Source organism: Nannobrachium achirus (genome assembly GCF_963921795.1).
Source record: "Nannobrachium achirus genome assembly, chromosome: 17".
Taxonomy (NCBI): domain Eukaryota; kingdom Metazoa; phylum Chordata; class Actinopteri; order Myctophiformes; family Myctophidae; genus Nannobrachium; species Nannobrachium achirus.
Genome location: NC_137824.1, coordinates 29,353,753 through 29,372,958, shown reverse-complemented (window position 1 = coordinate 29,372,958; position 19,206 = coordinate 29,353,753). Strand labels below are relative to the sequence as shown.

The window sequence follows — 19,206 nt, the reverse complement described above, 5'->3', positions numbered from 1 at the left end:
GGTCAGTCAAAGTGAGTAATTACGTCATCGCGTAATGCATCGTCTATGGAGAACTCCCAGTCTGGCTGTTGCGAAGCTATTAGCGCCCATGTGCGCGACCTTTAGGGCGAGGTCGCTTCTCTCCCTTAGGGTGTCTTACTGGTTTTGTGTTTATTATACTGCGTGTGTAGGCCTCTCTCTCTCTCTCTCTGGCCAAGCATGGTCCGAACATACAAACAAAAACACACACAGTCACAGATACTCACTGATTGAGCAATCAACTGAGATCATAACTGTTATTAGTAGCCTCGGAAACCCAGACTTTTATTAGTTATTAGTTACCCACCTTTCCTTCCTTCCTGTTCTGACTCCTTACATTGTGGAACAGTATGTCGAAACATGGGGTGATGATAAGACTGGAGCAAACCCGTCTAACAAGTGTTACCTAATGTGCCAAACTTATTATGCAGCAACAATGACTCAGTTTAACTCATAGAGGATGGAAAGCATTGTTTCCATATCAAGCTGATTGGCCACTTCCTTGATTGGTTTGCACCGGGTTTCACGGTGTCACAAATCGAACGCACCCCGGTGACTGACATTAATGTGGCTCACAGACAGTCTGTGCGTGTGCGGCTGTGTTTTCTGCTACGGAAGACATTTTGAGTCGGTGCGGTCGGTCGGTTGGTGTGTGTCTGAACAGAAGCCGCTTTGGTTGGGTGGTGGGCAGCGTGAAGCCACGCCGTCGTGTCGGAGAGAGTCAAATCTTCTTGAGTCAGCGTTACAGATAAGACATACAAACATAAAAGGATAATAGGATTTGTAAAGGCGTCTCTGTAATTCAGTTGTTTAACCGGCGTATGTGTAGCCTGGATAGCTAGCGCGTAAAAGCCAGCCACAAAAGCTAGCTAATTCCTAGATGCTAGCGAGTTAGCATCGCCCCAGCTGGCCTACCCTCGTCCTCCTCGACAGCCCTCGGCCCCTTCACCCAGACCCAGGCACAATGGCTTTAAAGCGAATTAACAAGGTAAACCCACTCCCTTTTGTTTAACGTTATCTGTAAATCAAACCCGGGTGTAAATTCATTTCGCTTTCAGTTCAGTGAAAGCACACAAAGTGTTTGTCGAATTTGAGGTGGCTAACGTTAGCCTGTTAGCTTGCTGTCTTTCTCCACCACACTGAAGCTGAATGACACAGCTTTCAAGTCCTCCTCGAGCGCAAACCTTCAATAAATGCAGGGTCTCTCCGTGTTAATGGTGTTACATTTACATTTAAATGGGGCAAGTCGACTATAGCTCCACGTTTCAACGTTAACACGAAGTGTTTGGACAATATGGAGCTCTAGGCCTAAGCTATGTGTCAAACTGTTGTGGAGCCCTGCCTAGCCCAAACAATGGTTTAATTTACTGGTGTAACGTCAGCTGTAGCGAGGCCTTTTTATTCAGCGAAGTGTTTCTCAAACTTTAAAATCTCAAGGTCTCCCATTAACTCTGACTGTGTACAAATGAAACCAAATGCATCCGTTAGGGTTCTTTCGGTTCCATTTGTACGCTGTCAGAGTTACAGACTTGTATGGGTCAATTTAGACCCCCCCCCCCCCTTTACATTGACGTGATGGGGGAAATTGGCAACAGTGTTGAGTGTTCCTTTTCAAAATACACATGGCTATTAATGTTGAAGGCATATAGGCGTTTTATTATGACGTTAATATTTACTGTTCAGTATGCTGTTGGCTACACACAAGTGGTTCTCAAACTTTGAAATTTGAAGGTCTTCCCTGTAACTTTAACAGTGTACAAATGGACCCTAACGGGTCCTTGTAAGGGTCAATTTATAACCCCAAAATTGACCCTGAAATCCACTCTTGAGTACCACTGGGCTACACACAAGTGTTTTAATTTGTGTGGCAACTGTTTCTCGCCTCTCATGTCAAACATGTAACATGAGCTGGTAAGTGCGAAGCTAGGCTACATGTCACTTACATACAGGCAGCACATGTCAAAGTTTCAGTTAGGGTTCCTTGTGGCTTGAAATACAAACCCTGTCATACAAGAAGTGTTTTCTTCTTTCAACGTGGCTGTATCCTGCTTTGGCCTCTCCCTTTGCTCGACCCTGCTTTGCCCAGAAGACTCAAGGCATAAAAATAGCCCTGTGGTGCTGCTTACCTAACTATAATGGTGTGGAATTGCTGTGTGTGCCCAAGTCTAATTCTACAACAGCTATCAGCACCTTCTAAAACTTGCCTGGCACATGATGGCATTGCTGAAGCCATTGCTGAAGCCAAAGCTGCATGCTGAGACGGAGCTGCCTTTGGAATTGATAACATCTGATCTGTGATTCTGTGTATGACACAGGGTACTTGTACAGCCTTTAGTCAGAAGCAGTCACTTAAAAGAGACTGTAGTGTAGACCTGTATGTCGTCATATCAGGCATTTCAGGCATAGTATGCCTGTAACGCCATACAACACTTCAGTCCAACTCGTTTTGCTTGTTTTCCTTTATGTAAAACAGCCAGTGTTTAGCTAGTGTCTTGAACACAGTCATAAAGAGGATTCAATATGTCATGCTAAAAGGACTAAATAACATTTAGGCTAATTTTGCTACTTATATTGATCTCAAATGTCCATGTGGTCTATTAGGCAGAAATGCCCCTGTTGTCCAGTTTCCCCAGCGTTACCCAGCAGCCCATAAACCTATGGCTTTTTACACTTTGTTACGGTCAAAAGTGTTTAAAAAAAAAAAAATCTGTTATTAGTTGTCATTACACACGCATCTACTGTATGCCATCGTTGTCCCACACGAGCCGCCACACTCTGCTAACATACTGTTGTGTTTTTCCAAGTCCCGGAAAAGACGCGATGTGATTGGCCAGTACAGCCACTTTTGCCGAATGCTCACCCCAAAACATGATTTATGAGACTGGCAGCTCATGTGAGACAACCGGAACACATTCATGAACAAAAAAATCACACCCGTGTGAACTGAGCGGTGGTTTACCCACCAACCCCCCCTCCCCCTTCCCCCCCGTGTGTGTGTGTGTGTGTGTGTGTGTGTGTGTGTGTGTGTGTGTGTGTGTGTGTGTGTGTGTGTGTGTGTGTGTGTGTGTGTGTGTGTGTGTGTGTGTGTGTGTGTGTGTGTGTGTGTGTGTGTGTGTGTGTGTGTGTGTGTGTGTGTGTGTGGGGCAGTTGATGCACAGGCCAGGCTAGACTCAACAGCACCTCTCTGGTCACCCAGGGTACTCAGGCTACATACACCAGAGGCTACAGACACACAGACAGACACACACGGACGGACGGATACACACGGCCACGCTATGGAGACGGTGTGACCTACGCTCAAAAACACCTTGACAGCAAAAGAATTGCGTAAAAAGCCATAGGCTTTTTTCCACTCTATGCTATGAGGGCTGCTTGGTTCTGCTGGGGAAACTGGACCCCGGCCCATGGACAGTCATTTGGGATCAATATAGTAGGAAAATGAGCCTACATGTTTAGTGTGGCCTGGAGTTGTCCTTTAATTGCAAAGAAATGGCAGGTAGATAAACTTAATTCGATGTGGATGGGGAGAGAAGCCACTACCAGGCAATTACTTTGTCATTACGCTCCGGTTGACAAGTTCTTCTACTGCACCAATTACTTGACCTCTCTTCAGAGATCGTGTGCTAAAATGTTGGACTGGTAATGAAACAGTCAAATCCAGGAGCATACTGTATGTTACCAGATGGCAAACAGTTGGTGGCTGTTGCCTAGTGAAATTGGCACTAATTTGAATTTATATCATTTATAAGCCTGCCTGCCACACCCACTGAGACGTTTAGATGCAGTTGGTTGACGAATTAGGCTCACCTGACTACAGTACCTGTGACCAACTCATGGGTTGCATTTGTAGGCTTACACTGGCCATGTTGAGGACCAACACGGGTGTTCTGATTGGTGTAGAACATTAGTTCTATGCCAATCAGACACATTGAAACACCTGTGTTGGTTCTCAACGTGGCAATTTAGGACTTCAAATGAAACCCAGTCTTCCATCTGTACTAAACTCTACTAAACTAATGCAACACAAATTTTAAGAGATCCGAAATTGCAATATATGGGATTTGACTTGTGACTTGACAATTGATCATAATATGGTGGCCAATTTGCTCTTTTGTAATACTCTGGTGAGGGGAAACTTCATGTAAGGGCAAAATAGATGTTCTGACTATGGTCAATACAATTTATGGTCCTGTTTTTTTTTAGTAGAATAGTCAGTCAGCAATGAGCAACAATTAACTCATTCATGCCTGTGTGGCTATCAGTAAGCAAAGTAAGCCATAAATGTTTTTGCATGCAATGAGTCATAAGATATTCTTCTCTAAAAGCATACCTGATAATGCTACAATTGGAATCTAATTGCCTTGGCTTTCACCTTTGACCTTATCAGGTTTTATAAACACTCCCTGTGCTGGCAGAAGTTTTTACATCTGGCAATGACCAGTGAGTCTTAGGACATCTTGAGCAGGAAATGGATACATAAACCAGGGGAGCAATGCAAAAAGGTTCCCACCCACAGTAGGTGGGACATGTGTTTAGTTTTGGCTGAAAGAAGGGCTGAGAGCCTTGAGCTTGTTTCTCTATATACTGACCATTTATTCCTCTTCTGTCAGAAGTACACATCAGTGTTCAGGGTTTCCCAGATATTCCTGATCTTTCTATGAATAGGTTATAGCTAAAGCTTTCATGTTTCAATAATACTTTTTAAATGGTTAAATGGGATCTTGTATGTTTGTTGAGAGTAGTGATGATATATTGAATTGCAGCAAAAGCTTAAGTTGGCATGTCACTATTTGCTCGCATGAGTAATGTGTTAAAACGTGTTAAAAAGCAGCATTGCTGTGGATTCATCTAACAGGCTACTTAGACCTGTCACCTGAGCTCACCTCCCCACCCCTCTAACGCGACCGCGCGTTTCCCAACAAGTCTGTGGCCTTCTGCTAAATGCAGAATATACCAAAATTGAGTGAACATCTTTAACTTTTCCCTGGAACAATATTTTGCGATGGGGTGTCCATCCGTGGAACAATATATTTTGAGATGGGGGTCTGCGGCCAAATACACATTTTGGGGGTCCTTAACCACTGATAGGCACGTTCTACAAACATCTTCTAAATCCTAACGGTTTTCTGAATGTGTAGCTATCAGTGGTTCTCAAACTTTGTCATGTCAAGGACCCCCAAAATGATGTGTATTTAGCCATGGACCCCATCGCAAAATATTTGTTCCAGTGACCCCAAGAAGCAAAGATTGCTTCTGTGGGTCAGAGTTAAAAATGTTCACTTCTAAAAAAATGTTGGTCTATTCTGCATCTAGCTTATGGCCACAGACTTGTTGGGAAACGCGCGGGTCGCCTCCTTCTGACAGTTTCACCAAGCACTTCTCTCTCTACCCGTTTCCTTTGCAAAAATGGGGAAAGGGGGAGGGATCCCAGCATTACATAGCTGATGGCTGCTCAGATGGTTATGATGAGTACGAGGATGCTGAACGAACCCAAATTCCATATTCTGTTTTCACATTTCCTGGTTGAGGGGCATTCACATTTGGCACACCACAATTATGTACGATTACGATACAATATTAAGTCATTGATGGGAGTCACGTTCATGGCAGAGTTGAGGAAATTGATCAATTCTAAGATGCTTTCTTTGTGATGTGGACGATTCTGCATTGATGCATTGAGTACATAATCGATTTATAGTATGCCAACCTGACGAACAAACCTATTGCGTCTATTGACAAAGAAAACGAACAGGTGCTCACAAAGAAAAGTGATTGCGACCGTAGGTCGCATTTACTACCAAAACCTCCACCGGCTGTCTGTGAGTGAGTGAGTGAGTCAGTGAGTCCGTCACACTTTTGCCCTGCTCATATCTCCACAACCGTTGCCCCCATCCATGCCAAATTTTGCACACACACTCCTTGACTGCCAAACTACAACCTCCAAGGACCCCCAGGTCCCTGGGTGACCCCTGGGGGACCCCCAGATGTAAAAAATGACCAAATGTGCTCACACGTCACACTTTTTCCCTGCTTGTATCTCCGCACCCGTTGACCGATCCATGCCAGATTTTACACACGCACTCCTTGCCTGCCAAACTACAACCTCCAAGGACCCCCGGAGCCCCAGGGACCCCCAGGTCCCTGGGGGACCCCCAGATGTAAAAAATGACCAAATGTGCAAAAATGACCACCCCAGCGGGGCTGCTCGCGGGGAATTCCCGGGGACCACCGACTCCTGGTGCTCCAGAACGGATGCAAAAGTGGTGGCGCCCCCAGTGGAGGACCCCCTGCCACTGCAGCGCACATAAAATGCCGTAACTCGGGCTAGGAGCGTCCGGGAGAGCCGGGGCCGGTACCTATTCGTCCGCCAAGGCAACGCGGAGACCCCACCCCTCATTTCTCACATGGCCCTATTCTAGCGCCACCTTCAGGCCGATTTTTAAAACACATTTTTGGACACTGCTCCTACAGTTTTTGCCCTAAAATCACGAATATCACTACACAGCATGTCTACACTCATGTCATCAACATGGATCAGGAAGATTTTGGAAAAACACATTTTTGCCCTATTTGTGGAGATAAGCCACCTAAGGTCGCTTATCTCCCGATTAGGGAGTCTTACTGGTATTAAAAGTATTGGCGGTGCTCCTGGATCCAGTGGGATGTAATCATAATGCATTTTAGCCTGTGCAGGCCAAAACATTTTGGTATTTTAATATTTTTTCTTCCCCTTTTGTGCAGTAACTTTGATACTACTATAAATTGAGGTTAATGCTGCTGAAGAGTTGACTGAGGGAGGCTGAGATCAACAAGTCTGTCATAAAGAACCAACCAGCATTTTGGTTTTGGACACATTTCTTGTTGACTACACAGTACAAGAAAGTAGCCATTAGGAGTAATGTAGAAAATATTTTAAACTGTACATTCATCATAGAATTAAATCGTTGAGGTCATTGAAGATTCACACAGTACTATTAACGGTCCTTGATACTTCAGGATTCCATTATGTTACTTTGACCCGTTTGCCAGAGAAGTTTGCAGTTTATAATGGGAAAGCAAAAATACAGTCAAGACATTCTCCCATGTTTTAAAATAGGGTGGTGTAAGGAAGTAATGTAAAAAAAATAATCATGGCAGTGTTTCTAATTGTTATCAGGTTGAACAGGTTCTCTTTAATGTCACTAATGGTAATGGAGTTCTATTGAGATGACGCTAGATTAAACAAAACATTGAGACTTAATGACTACTTTCTATCTACTTTTTCCGTCTCAGGAACTGAATGACTTGTCCAGGGATCCTCCTGCCCAGTGTTCTGCAGGACCAGTCGGCGATGACTGTAAGTATACTAGATTTATCAGCTGGTTTTCCCACAAACCTTCAGTATTACATGAAGGTAAACTTGATAAGTATCATTAATCCTGACCTCTTATCCTTTTTTGCAGTGTTTCACTGGCAAGCTACTATTATGGGGCCTGTAAGTATCAAATGCTGCTCTGGAACAATGTCTTTATGCATTCTGTTAAGAAGGCACATGACAAGTCTTGAGGGTAATCTTGATCCAAATGTATAAATACGTGCAACTAAAAGACTGCAGATATTTAAGGCAGGGACATTTACAATGAGTAACCTAAATACACACATTTAATAGATTAGGTCCTGACTCCCAGTGTAAAACAAAACTATCTGTTAGTACCAGTGCTTTAAAATGTGAGTGTGAAAAATGTCAAGTAATATCTATATATTTTTGTCCTTTGCAGAATGACAGTCCCTATCAGGGTGGTGTATTTTTCCTGACTATTCATTTCCCTACAGATTACCCCTTCAAACCACCTAAGGTTAGTAGGCCTCTTGAAAACAAGACCACCAATATCAGTCTGATATTGTGTGTGATGGATATAGTTGATATATTGCTATATCATTTAAATTGTATTGTCAAAAGCAATGTGGACCCATTGACCAGCATATCATCCTTTGATTGTTGCTGTGTGTAAGAGCTACTGTAGTGATTTGAGATGTTGCATTAAAAAGAATCATAATAATCGGTGATGAATCCTTATCTCTTCTAACTTCTTTCCTGTCAGGTGGCCTTCACCACAAGAATTTATCACCCAAATATTAACAGTAACGGCAGCATCTGCCTGGATATATTGAGATCGCAGTGGTCTCCTGCATTAACTATCTCTAAAGGTAAGGGGACCTCAAGATATTTATGTAATGGGCCAAACCTTTGTTACTACTTTATTTGTGGTGTGAGCCATGGAACAAAACAAAGTGAACATGTACCTTGTGTTCCTGATCGTAGCCCCCGCACATTTTAATATGGCTTTGATATCTGGAGAATCAACTCTGATCTAACTTATAAGACAATAGAAGTAACAGTGGTCTGTTATAAATGACTTAACCTGGTTTTGAGGTAGAGACACATACTGGATTAAAAATACTCTTTACTGTAAGTATCTAATGCACAGAGGAGGTGACAAAACCATGGCTAAGATGCCTGCCTCTTTACACAGTAGTCTTCAACCATTTCACTTTCATACATGGTTGGATCTAAATGGCATTGCATACCACAGTATAACAACCATTGGCAAAACCTGAACCATGTCAACAACTTAAGTCAGGCACAACACACTTGTAAATGGGCTCTTTATGTTTAATGTTTTGCATATTCAAATGTTTTGCATATTCAAAATGGAGAAGACTGGTTGAAAGTGGTTAACCTTAATTTTGGCCTGTGTTTCTCTCCTTGCAGTACTGTTGTCCATTTGTTCCCTGTTATGTGATCCTAACCCAGACGACCCCTTAGTGCCAGAGATCGCACGCATCTACAAAACAGACCCCCCTAAGTAAGTTCCCATCACATGTAGAATTCACCTGTAACCTTTGAGGCAGTGAGGAGAGAATGCGTTATCATTAATGTGGTGTTAAATTCCAAAAAGCAATGGGGGTAAATGCAGCAATGCAAGGACAAGCATGGTACAATTATGGTAAAAATGTGAATAAGGCTGGTCCAAATGGGCCACTCGGAGCCTTTTAACCAAGCAGATGTTCTGCTCCTCCTCATTCATCTCAGGTATAATAAACTAGCCAGGGAATGGACAGAGAAGTATGCCATGCTGTAAGGGTAAGGTCAGTCCGCATGTCGGAGGAGGGAGAGGCTGTGTGTTGAAGATGGTTAGTTTCATCCAAATCTCTGCACTGATGCAGCGTTTGTCTCTACTAATGTAATAGGGCATAGATGAGCTATTTAGAAGTGTTTGCTCACATACTTGCTTGGCTGTAGAGATGAGCTTCCAAATCAAATGTTAAGAGTTGTACACAAAAGAGGTCATGAAGTGAGTTTGGTCATTGTCACCTGTATTCAAAGTGTTGGACTTTGGCTCGAATTTAAGGTTCCTGCATTGCTTTCACAGTATCTTTTATAAGAAAATTCCTAGGGATCCAAACTTGAGTTGTGACCATGGCTGTTGCATCGACTTGTGTGAGCATCTTGGTCATGATTTTGACTTCGATAATGTGTCAAAAGATTAAAAAGGCATGGCATTTTCCGTGTTAGGTTTGACGTATTTGGCCTATGTGTTTGACTTCTGACTTCTCTGTATCAACAGGTACAACAAGACAGCTCGGGAATGGACTCAGAAGTACGCAATGTGATCCTCGCTTCCAGTCCGAATTGATGTCATCATATAGCTGGAATAAACTGTCAATTACTGTTTTTATTTTTCTTTGCCCATTTGGCCACAACACATGTCATCTGCCAATAACAGTAATTTCTTATGATTTTTCTGCCCTCTTACCCCCCCAAAACTTAAATTGACCCAAATGCTTTTTAGATATGTCTTCATCATGCCCCGTTTCTGCTTTTCCAAAAGATGCCAAGGGCTGACCAGTCTTCATGGAGCATGTATGTGTATAGAACTGTACCACAGCCACTTTGTAAAGAGCCTCTTGCTGTGCTCCAAACAGGAAGGTGCCAACTTAAAAAAAGAAAGAAAAAGATAACACCCAACAGTTTCTTGTCATACTGTCTTGTATGACCTGGAGATCAAGATGGTGCAATCACATCTGTGAGCTTTTACCAGTAACCTATAGGGAACTCGAGGTCTGTGAATATTATACACTCACTATTAAAACTGACTGTTTGAATAGATAATTGCAAAAAGGAAAAAAAGAGAATCTGCAGGTTAATGAGAAAAAAAAATGCATGTCGATAATAGACGTAATCGGTTCATGTGCTGCTGAGTATGAGAGATTGGAGTGCAAATATGTCCACTTTTAAACTTGTTTTCTTTTTTCCTTTTGTTACTGTTCTTTTTCTGGGGGGTTGTTTTTAGATTGGAGAGCCATTAGTTTATCCATCATCCACCACACTGTTCTCTTTTTGCACTGAATTCATTATTCAAAGCTCTCAATGGCTGATCGATCAACTAATAGCTCTGCTATGTAATGGATACTTTATTTTCTTTTCTCAATAAAGTTGAACAAATTGCAATCTTGATGTACTGTTTGCTTTAGAAAATGTAACTTATTGAATTTCTGATTTCAAATATGGGAATTGCTCATTTATGGTTATAAAATTGCTAGCAAACAAGACTGATCTAATTGATCTTTTTTATTTTCTGCACTTGTTTGATTCAACTTGGCATCAGTCACAACTGTTTTGTGTATTAGCTTAAAACATTTCCATGATGCCTTTATGCAGATTAAAGGAGTAATTCACCTCCAACTCATGGAGTGTGGAGACTTGAATCCATGGATTTTGGTTTGTTGCATTCCTAAACTAATAATTTGCAGTGGTTCCCTATGGAGACTTGAGTCTACCAGATACATTGGGGTCTTATCAAATTATTGGCTTAGGAATGCTACAAAATCAAATATCCACAAATTCACTCCATGGGGGAGTAATCGATAGACATTTTTAAGTGTTAATTACCCCCCTGCCCAGTTCATAGGCAATTAAGGACTACAGATGTTGTAGCACTGTTAAATTTCATATACCACAGCAGCTATGAAAGTTTACATTATTAGCCAGGCTTTATTACTACAGCAAACATTGTAAATAAAGCCCAATACACAGAAATAGAAAAACGATTACATTTTATTAAAAATATTACAATAAAACCAATTATTGAACACTTTTCTTTTTACTGTACAAAGACGTCTCACATGGTACAAGTATAAATAGTCTGTCCTAGATGCATACAAAGTGATGCAGTGCCTATCAAACCTTTGGTTCAAGAATTGAGAACAAAATGCTCCAAACAGCAGTTGTTCATACATACACCACCGAACACTGGTTTGATTTTGAGCTGTTTCTCCCATACATCCTTATGTCTGACATTAACAATCAGGAAGATTTGAATTGCATAACTTGTATCAATAGATTCAATGAGCATACAAATGGAGGAAACCAAACTGAATTTGCAACAGAACATTAAGCACCAAACAAGGCTAGGGTTTAACCACTTTAAGCCTGATTTATGCATAGGCGTTTGTTTCATTGTGTTGACTGGTGAAAATAGCCAATGCAAGTAAATCGGCTATTTTCACCACACCGTCCCATGACGGGAGAGTATTTTTTTAAGGTCTTTCAGTCCGAGTGTATCAATATAACAACTGGGTTAAGCACCGTTGGTCCGACCAGTTTAACATTCACCAGCGTTAGTTTTACTGTCAGCGGTTAATAGTCCGCTTGCCAGCCCATTGAGCCCCATTGTGAACCCGGACATATTGAGTACAGTAAGGTTTTATGTTAGAAATGTTGAGTATGGGTCCCCAGCATATAAAAACCACCGGATGCTAACTTGTATATGTTGAGCAATTTTCATAATCAGCCACTAAAGTTGGTGTCCCATTAACTTTACATTACAGGAAAAATAAGCAAAAAAATAATCTGCTTTAAGTAGCATATGAGGGGTCTAACTAGGGGTATTTCATGATTCTGAATCCATTGCAAGCATCCGTTTTGCACGAAAATCATTCCTTGGCGAAATATCGGCCTTGGTTTAGTGATTAAAAGTGCCGAATCATCACTTTTCACATGTTTCTGGGGTCCGTTTTAGCCCAAGGAATGTTTTTCATGCAAAACGGATGCTTGCAATGGATTCAGAATCATGAAATACCCCTAGTTAGACCCCTCATATGCTACTTAAAGCAGATTATTTTTTTGCTTATTTTTCCTGTAATGTAAAGTTAATGGGACACCAACTTTAGCGGCTGATTATGAAAATTGCTCAACATATACAAGTTAGCATCCGGCAGTTTCTACATGCTGGGGACCCATACTCAACATTTCTAACATAAAACCTTACTGTACTCAATATGTCCGGGTTCACATTCTGGCTAGTAGACTATAAGGTTAGGTTTAGGTGTATCTCCGTCCCCCAGACTTTTGTCACCTCCGCGCAGCCAATCACAAGCTTTGGTCTGCCTTATCCCAGTTGCCTTTTTGATACACTCGGACTGAACGACCTGCAAAAAACACTCCCGTCGAATGACAGCTATTTTTGAGAAAATATTCGCCTATGACATGCCCAAAATAGGTTCTCACAGTTTGGGTTCCACAGGACATGGCTACTTCCTCTAAAAAAAAAGAAGAAGAAAAAAGCACAATAATGTGACATAATATACGGTAAACAATGCTGTCTGCATTGCGATATAACCCAATGATCTTATGAAGTGATCTTTCCCCCCCATTATAGAAATTCTATAATTAATTTCTGAAGTCTGAAGAGAAACATATCACAGCTTATAATGAAGTGACATGATGAAAAGATTAAAGCAACAAAATAATAGACCAAACAAATGAGTGACTCAATGTCATCAACAAACCCCAGGTGTTTTTTTTAATGGGGTTAGGGTTATTTTGATCCATGAACCCAGACTAGAGCTGGTTTTCATTTAGTCAGCCAGATCAAAGATGTCTGCTTCTTGACGTGTCTGGTAATAGAAAATCTAAGTAGTTAGTGTGGCTAACAGGGAAACCAGACTATAGTACCGACTCTCTTTCCATCTTTCCGGATAAACTTTAAACCATATATGGACATAAAAGTGACAAGGACTGACACAGAGATCTCCATATTATAACCATTAATGTATTAGTGAATACATTTACCCCATTGACTTGAATGGGGAAAGTTCAAGTGGTAAGACAGAATTCATTTGCAAGTTTGACTTGCAACCACACTTGCAATTTCCCAGAATTGCATCTTTCTAGTTTCCATAACAGTGGTGAAAACTGTCACTAATAAACCTTAGCCTACTGTTTTGAAAACAAATCATATGACCCTCTCTAAAATCTTTGCATTGGTTCTACAATGCAGTTAATTGTTAAATCTCAATTGTTTCCAGTTTCAGCAAGAACACTGAATTTTGATTTCACCAGGCGATACGTCTGGTGACATATTCAGAGATCTTCAATTATCTGGCTATGGCAGGTTAGTTTTCATTCTACCCACCTAATCCAAGAAGGGTTTACACCTGGGACAGCAGGTAAGTGAAAACAAGTACCTGGTACAATATGAAACTAGCGGCAGTCTGGGTCTCCACAACAGGAGTTGGGAACCACATTTTTACTATGGAATATGCTCGCCAAAAACAAACTGACGCATCACATACAACAGTATAAATTAGGCTTAAGCGAGTCTAAGCAAATAATTTCAATCATCCCATGATTGGAATTTCCATGATAGATACTGGAGAGTGACAGCAGACATTTCTGGAAAATAAATAATGTGGGGTGCTGCTATAGAGGGTATGCACGTCCACTGGGACCCGCCCCCCTAATCTAGACAGAGTGGCAAAACATTGAGCAGCATGGAGCATTGGAGTTTGGAAGTGCTAGTTGCAAATCACTCAACGGTCCTGCATACCAGCTGTTTCTAAATTGCACATAATGCAGGAGGCAGCAGGATGTTGTGTTGTTGAAAACGAGCGCTTCCAAACTCTGACACTTGGAAAAATAATCCCCTGCACAGAATGTCTTGACAGAAAGAAGCTCATAACATGCCTATGGTGGATCTTTATGAAACAAAAACTTTGCAGATAGAAAGAGGATAATTCAAGCTTTTAGTACAGCCGCAATGTTGGTGAGTTTAACTTTGTTTAATACAATCAGAAAGGACTTTTCTGTTTGGATGTATGGGCTGTCAATGGCAGTAATTAGCTTTTTGCCACTCAGTAGGCATTCCCACATAACTTCCAGCAACAGTGATGTCACGCGCAGACCCTCTATTAGAAAGAACAGGAGCCCTAAATGATGACCAACACTTACAAGCATTTGGCTGGTGGGTGGGATCCTAGCATGATTGTGCGTATAGTTTAGAGTGGTGATTCTCAACCTTTTTAATTTCAAGGACCCCCAGTTTGTCATGCAATGGCCATAGACCTCCATTTATTTATGTTTATCGCAGGGACCCCAATCTACACTATTAAATCCTCAGTAATAATTTAATTTGTACACTCAAAGAGTTACAGACCCATCAATCATTTAGCTGGGGACTCCCTGGGACCCCCTCAAGGACCCCTGGGAGTCCTCGGACCACACGTTGAGAACCAGCAGTTTAGTCTTTGTCTGAATTGAAGCTTACAAGGTTGAGAAAAGGACCAAAATTATTTAATTAAACGTGTTTTCCTTTCCAATCTGTAAGATTACTAAAAACAAAATAAAAAATAAAAGGATTCTCTACCAATGTAACCCACATCCTGTGTTTATAAGTTATCAACACTCATTTTCTGCATCACATTAATTCACCATCAAAGACAGCTTGCTTAAATTACAAATGTATAAAAAGGTAGTTGAGGACTGGATCATTTCTCTTATGTTATCCATGACTTTAAGGCCGGGGCACTGAAGGTGTCAACGTTTTGAAGTTGTGTCTTGCAGGACAGGAATAACCTTAAAGGAGTAGTTCACTCCCAAAATGACTTTTTCTAATGATTACTTTTTTTTTGGTAAAGAGCAGTAGTACTAGTGCATGATTGGTTGGTGTATAGAAAATAATCATTCGTGCCACAGTTAGATTCTTAACCCCAGGGCTCCACTGGCGGCGTTGCGTTGCTCTGCGTCGTGAAGGCTTCATTTCAGCGCAGCGGCTGTGACTGTGAGGTATTCATTCTATGGCCAATATAGCCCATTTCCAAAACAACATGAAAATCACTTTCAAACAGGAATGAAACTATTTGTGACCTGAATGTGAACGTATAGAGCACACTATTCACAGCAGAGAGCAGCAATGCACCACTGACCATTTTGTTTTGTCATGATTATAGCCTGTTGTGTTTATACATAATTTTTATCAAAGAAGACCGCTGTAATTACATAAAAAAATATGCTAGGATTTTTGGGACATCTAGTCACCATTGTGAATGACGTGAATGGATAGCCAACGGCAGAAAAGCATGTATATATCCACAAGTTTCCCCGGGGGTTTACTGGAGACTATCAGGACCAAACTTCCGGGTTTAACAGCAGACATACAAGCTCACGTCGCGTCGCAGATGCAACCCGTTGTGAGCTTGTAAATCGGCGGCGGAACCTCGATGCAGACGTTTGCGCAATGCACTATGGGGCGTTGGAAACTCGTGGATACATTTAAATGCAAAGCAATTACATCTAATCATAATTTATACATGACTAGACGTTGTGGACGCTGTCAAAAAATTGAACTGGGGCGATTTTCGAGTTTGGACGCCGTCACCGGAGCGTCCGACATTGACATTGGCAGTGGAGCACCCTTCATTGATTAAAACCGGACCGTTGACGCAAGCTCGCCGCTTGCAGTGGAGCCGGGGGGTAAGCAGTACATGCTTCTAACAGTGTAATGTGAGCAAGTTGCATGATGAGGATCAACTTTGCACTTACATTACTCCAAGTATGTTCAAGAATATATCTACCTTTCAGGACTTTCTTTTTTTAAAGGAAAATCCTACTCGTTATACATTTAACAAGTTTCTCAATGGGGTGCCCGCTGGCCTAGTGGTCAAGGCGCATACCACATATTAGGCTATGATGCCTGCTGACGTCGCCGGTTCGATTCCCGATCCAGACAACCTTTGCCACATGTCATTCCCCATCTCTCTCCCCATTTCCTGTCAGTCTACTGTCCTATCAAATAAAGGCATAAAATAAAATAAAAGTCTCTCAAATTCACATCTTTGTCTACAGTGCATGAAAATAAAAATGGCTTACTGAATGTGACATTACTCAGTAGCTGTAATTGGGCATGGCAGGTTGACCTGATAGCCACTTCTATGTGCTGCATATGCAATAAACATAGCCACGGCTCGTGACCCAAGAGTGTCAGTTGAACATTTAAAACGCTCACAGTAAAACTGAGCCTCCTCCGGTGTAAAGTCAAGGAACACATAAGGGGTATGTCTGGTAAAAAACAAAACAAAAAAACATTCAATTCTGAAAATCATCTATTATTAACAATAAAAACAGTCACTGTAATGTCAGAGGAGTGCTTGTCTTCTGTTTATGGATAGACAACGTCTGCGTTTTGAGATGGACACTGAAATCTTGCTACCGGGGAAGGGTGGGGGTACCTTGGAAGGAGGTCATGCTGTAGAGAGCTCCACCCCACTGTCACAAACACCACTGTCGTTCTGTCCATCCAACTTCAGCTCCTGCACAGCAGTCACTACACACTCATCTGGAGAGATGAATGGAAAAATATCACCTTTCCTTGCTAAGGTTTCATTTGGGATTCCAGTTTGTAATCATGCATTTAGTTGATTCATACTTAAAATAGAGCAAATCCACACTGTATACAAGAACAATCAAAACCACCTAGTCAGGCAATAAGAAATTAAGAACTATTCACTGTGTCATTATAAATGTTAACATATTTAAATGCATTCAAAAATGACTATGTCAGTCTGTCTGTTCTTACCTAGCATTTCTGAGGTGCTTGATGGAGACAGAGATGCCTCTGCCTCCATGTGATGGAGCGCCTCCTCCAGGACAGCCAGGGCTGTGCAATTTCCTACTGACTTCAGGCCTGCCGCCAGGTCTCTGACAGTCCCTCCTGAGACCTGTAGCACGCACGCGCACGCACCGTACACACACACGCGCGCACACGTGCACGCGCGCGCACACACACACACACACACACACACACACACACACACACACACACACACACACACACACACACACACACACACACACACACACACACACACACACACACACACACACACACACACACACACACACACACACACACTCTGTGTCAGCCTCCCTATGAGGATGCATAAATCAATGTTTTCTGTGTGCTGGTCAAGTGGGAGTGTGAGGTGCTGCAGGGGTCATATACTAGCCTGGCTTAGCCAGACTATTGCAGCTAACTAACTGCGGTATCATCCCCTCCTTGTTTTAACATGGGTGGATGGTCTAGCTGAGCTAGGCTAGTCATATACTACCAGGTGCAGCATGACCAGAAGAATATTTAGTTACTTAACACTTATGCGTCCAGTGCAAAACCAATTGAATGTCCAAAATAAGCACAAACAGGGTCAGGAAATCAGTGGGTCAATGTATGTGCAATCTCTGTCTGTACACCTAATGCATGTGTTAAAAAGAGGGAAATAGTGCACACTCTTCCTCATTTGTGTTGTGAGAACATGTTGGCTGCAAAGCTGTCAAGAGAGGAGATTGCCTCTAAACAAGGCACAGAGCAAGCAGTCAAGAACCAATACATGGGCCCGGATCACTGGCGTAGCGATCCAGGCCCCTAGGCTCTAAAAGTAGCATGATAGCAGGTTGTGGGCTCAAGTCCCGTTCCCGACTGCCTTTGCAGCTTGTCTCTCTCCCTATTTTCTGTCCATCTTCACTTAAAACATCTAACAATAATCTATCAATAAAGGCAGAAAAGCAAAAAAAAAAAAAACTTTAATAAAAAAATAAAATAAAAACAGTACAAGAAAATTATGCCACTTTATAATAAGTAAGCATCAGTGAGGACTAATTATGAAGATAAGGTTGAAAATGGGTGAAGTTCTCCTTTAACAATCAACAGATGGTGGTTATCAATAGATAAGGAAATGTAAACAGAAGCACTACAATGGAATAGGAGGATTATGTTTTGTTAAGGCAGCTCTTCACCGCGCAGATTCGGCCCACGATTTGCCGTTTGACTTTAAAGGAAAACAAGACGAAGTCGCTTATAATAAGCAGACCTGGCAACACACAAATCAGCGCAAAAACAATGTTCTTTTGGCCCAATAGAGTTTGTTCTTAGTCTCTGCCACCTAAATGCCCCAAAAAAAGGAGTCTCTTGTAGTCTATACTTCATCCAGTCTCCACCTCTTTGGGTGTGCAGTCTGTGGCTGTGCACCCTTATAGATTTCTTCATTGTTTATGTAAGTACATACCTCATAACTGTCCAGCAGGGTGGTGGCAGGCGAAGGGCTGAGTCTGAAGGCGCTGTTGAGGATGCCCAGGCCCAGTGTGTGTGCCAGGCTCTCCCAACCCCCCTCCGTGCCCTCCAGGGATTGGCATAGCACTCGCTTTGTATCCTGCCCCAAGGTGGCCAAATCCCCTAATAAAACGCAATATGGAATTCAATTATGTTTTCCACAGGGCTTAAACAATAATAAAAGATCAAAAGTAAAACAGATTATCAAGATAGCAGTTACACTAGCCAAAGTTGCATTCTTAAAAAAAGTTAAATTTATGGTTTTCCTACCTATTATTAATAATATCTGTTATTACAAATAGCTGCATGCTTGATAAGGTCACAGTCACATTTTGCCATGACATCCTCGAATTCAGCCATTCTTAGAATGTTTGGTGGTTCAGATCGAGATTATGATACTTAATTAAAACAAACTGTAGTAAAATAAAAACTAGACTCAAACTATATTGTGTAAACTATATAAAAAATAAAACAACTGAAACCATATTGTGTACCGGTACTAAAACAAAAATATACAGAGAATGTGTTAGTCTATTGAGGCTGGGATATATACGACTGTGTCTGACTGTGAATCAACTGCCTTCACAAAATTATGTTTTTATTACACAATACCTACAGAATTCTGAACTTGTTAAATCTTGCCCCTGCCAAATGCCCACCCATATAACAAAAACTGAAACTAATACGATTTGAAACTAAGAGAAAGTAAACTAAAACTAACAAACTCACTCATGAATCTATCTGAAATTAAACTGACTCATTCAAA

General features: G+C 41.6%; 2 protein-coding genes across 3 annotated transcripts in view; one reads left to right on the top strand and one right to left on the bottom strand.

The window, feature by feature from the left end:
* The first annotated feature begins 658 nt into the window (after positions 1-658).
* Positions 659-10,964, top strand: ube2d2l (ubiquitin-conjugating enzyme E2D 2, like). The gene is made up of 7 exons (XM_080746254.1): positions 659-1,006; positions 7,291-7,354; positions 7,461-7,492; positions 7,776-7,853; positions 8,100-8,205; positions 8,771-8,864; positions 9,627-10,964. The coding sequence occupies exons 1-7, from the start codon at positions 983-985 to the stop codon at positions 9,670-9,672; spliced, it is 444 nt and encodes a 147-aa protein (XP_080602380.1). The 5' UTR covers positions 659-982; the 3' UTR covers positions 9,673-10,964.
* Positions 10,965-11,098: 134 nt separating this feature from the next.
* Positions 11,099-19,206, bottom strand: part of nfkb1 (nuclear factor of kappa light polypeptide gene enhancer in B-cells 1) — a 46,033-nt gene continuing 37,925 nt past the window's right edge. For both annotated transcript variants that reach the window (XM_080746252.1, XM_080746253.1), the window contains exons 22-24: positions 18,397-18,563; positions 16,914-17,055; positions 11,099-16,673 (exon numbers count right to left, since the gene is read on the bottom strand). In XM_080746252.1, the coding sequence (XP_080602378.1) occupies positions 16,579-16,673; positions 16,914-17,055; positions 18,397-18,563 (404 nt within the window). In that variant the 3' untranslated portion in view covers positions 11,099-16,578. The remainder of the gene's footprint in view (positions 16,674-16,913; positions 17,056-18,396; positions 18,564-19,206) is intronic.

Coding starts and splice junctions, on each gene's coding strand:
- ube2d2l (XM_080746254.1), top strand. CDS start 983: ATGGCTTTAAAGCGAATTAACAAG. Junction 7,854..8,099: donor ACCCCTTCAAACCACCTAAG/GTTAGTAGGCCT, acceptor CTTTCCTGTCAG/GTGGCCTTCACCACAAGAAT. Junction 8,206..8,770: donor TGCATTAACTATCTCTAAAG/GTAAGGGGACCT, acceptor CTCTCCTTGCAG/TACTGTTGTCCATTTGTTCC.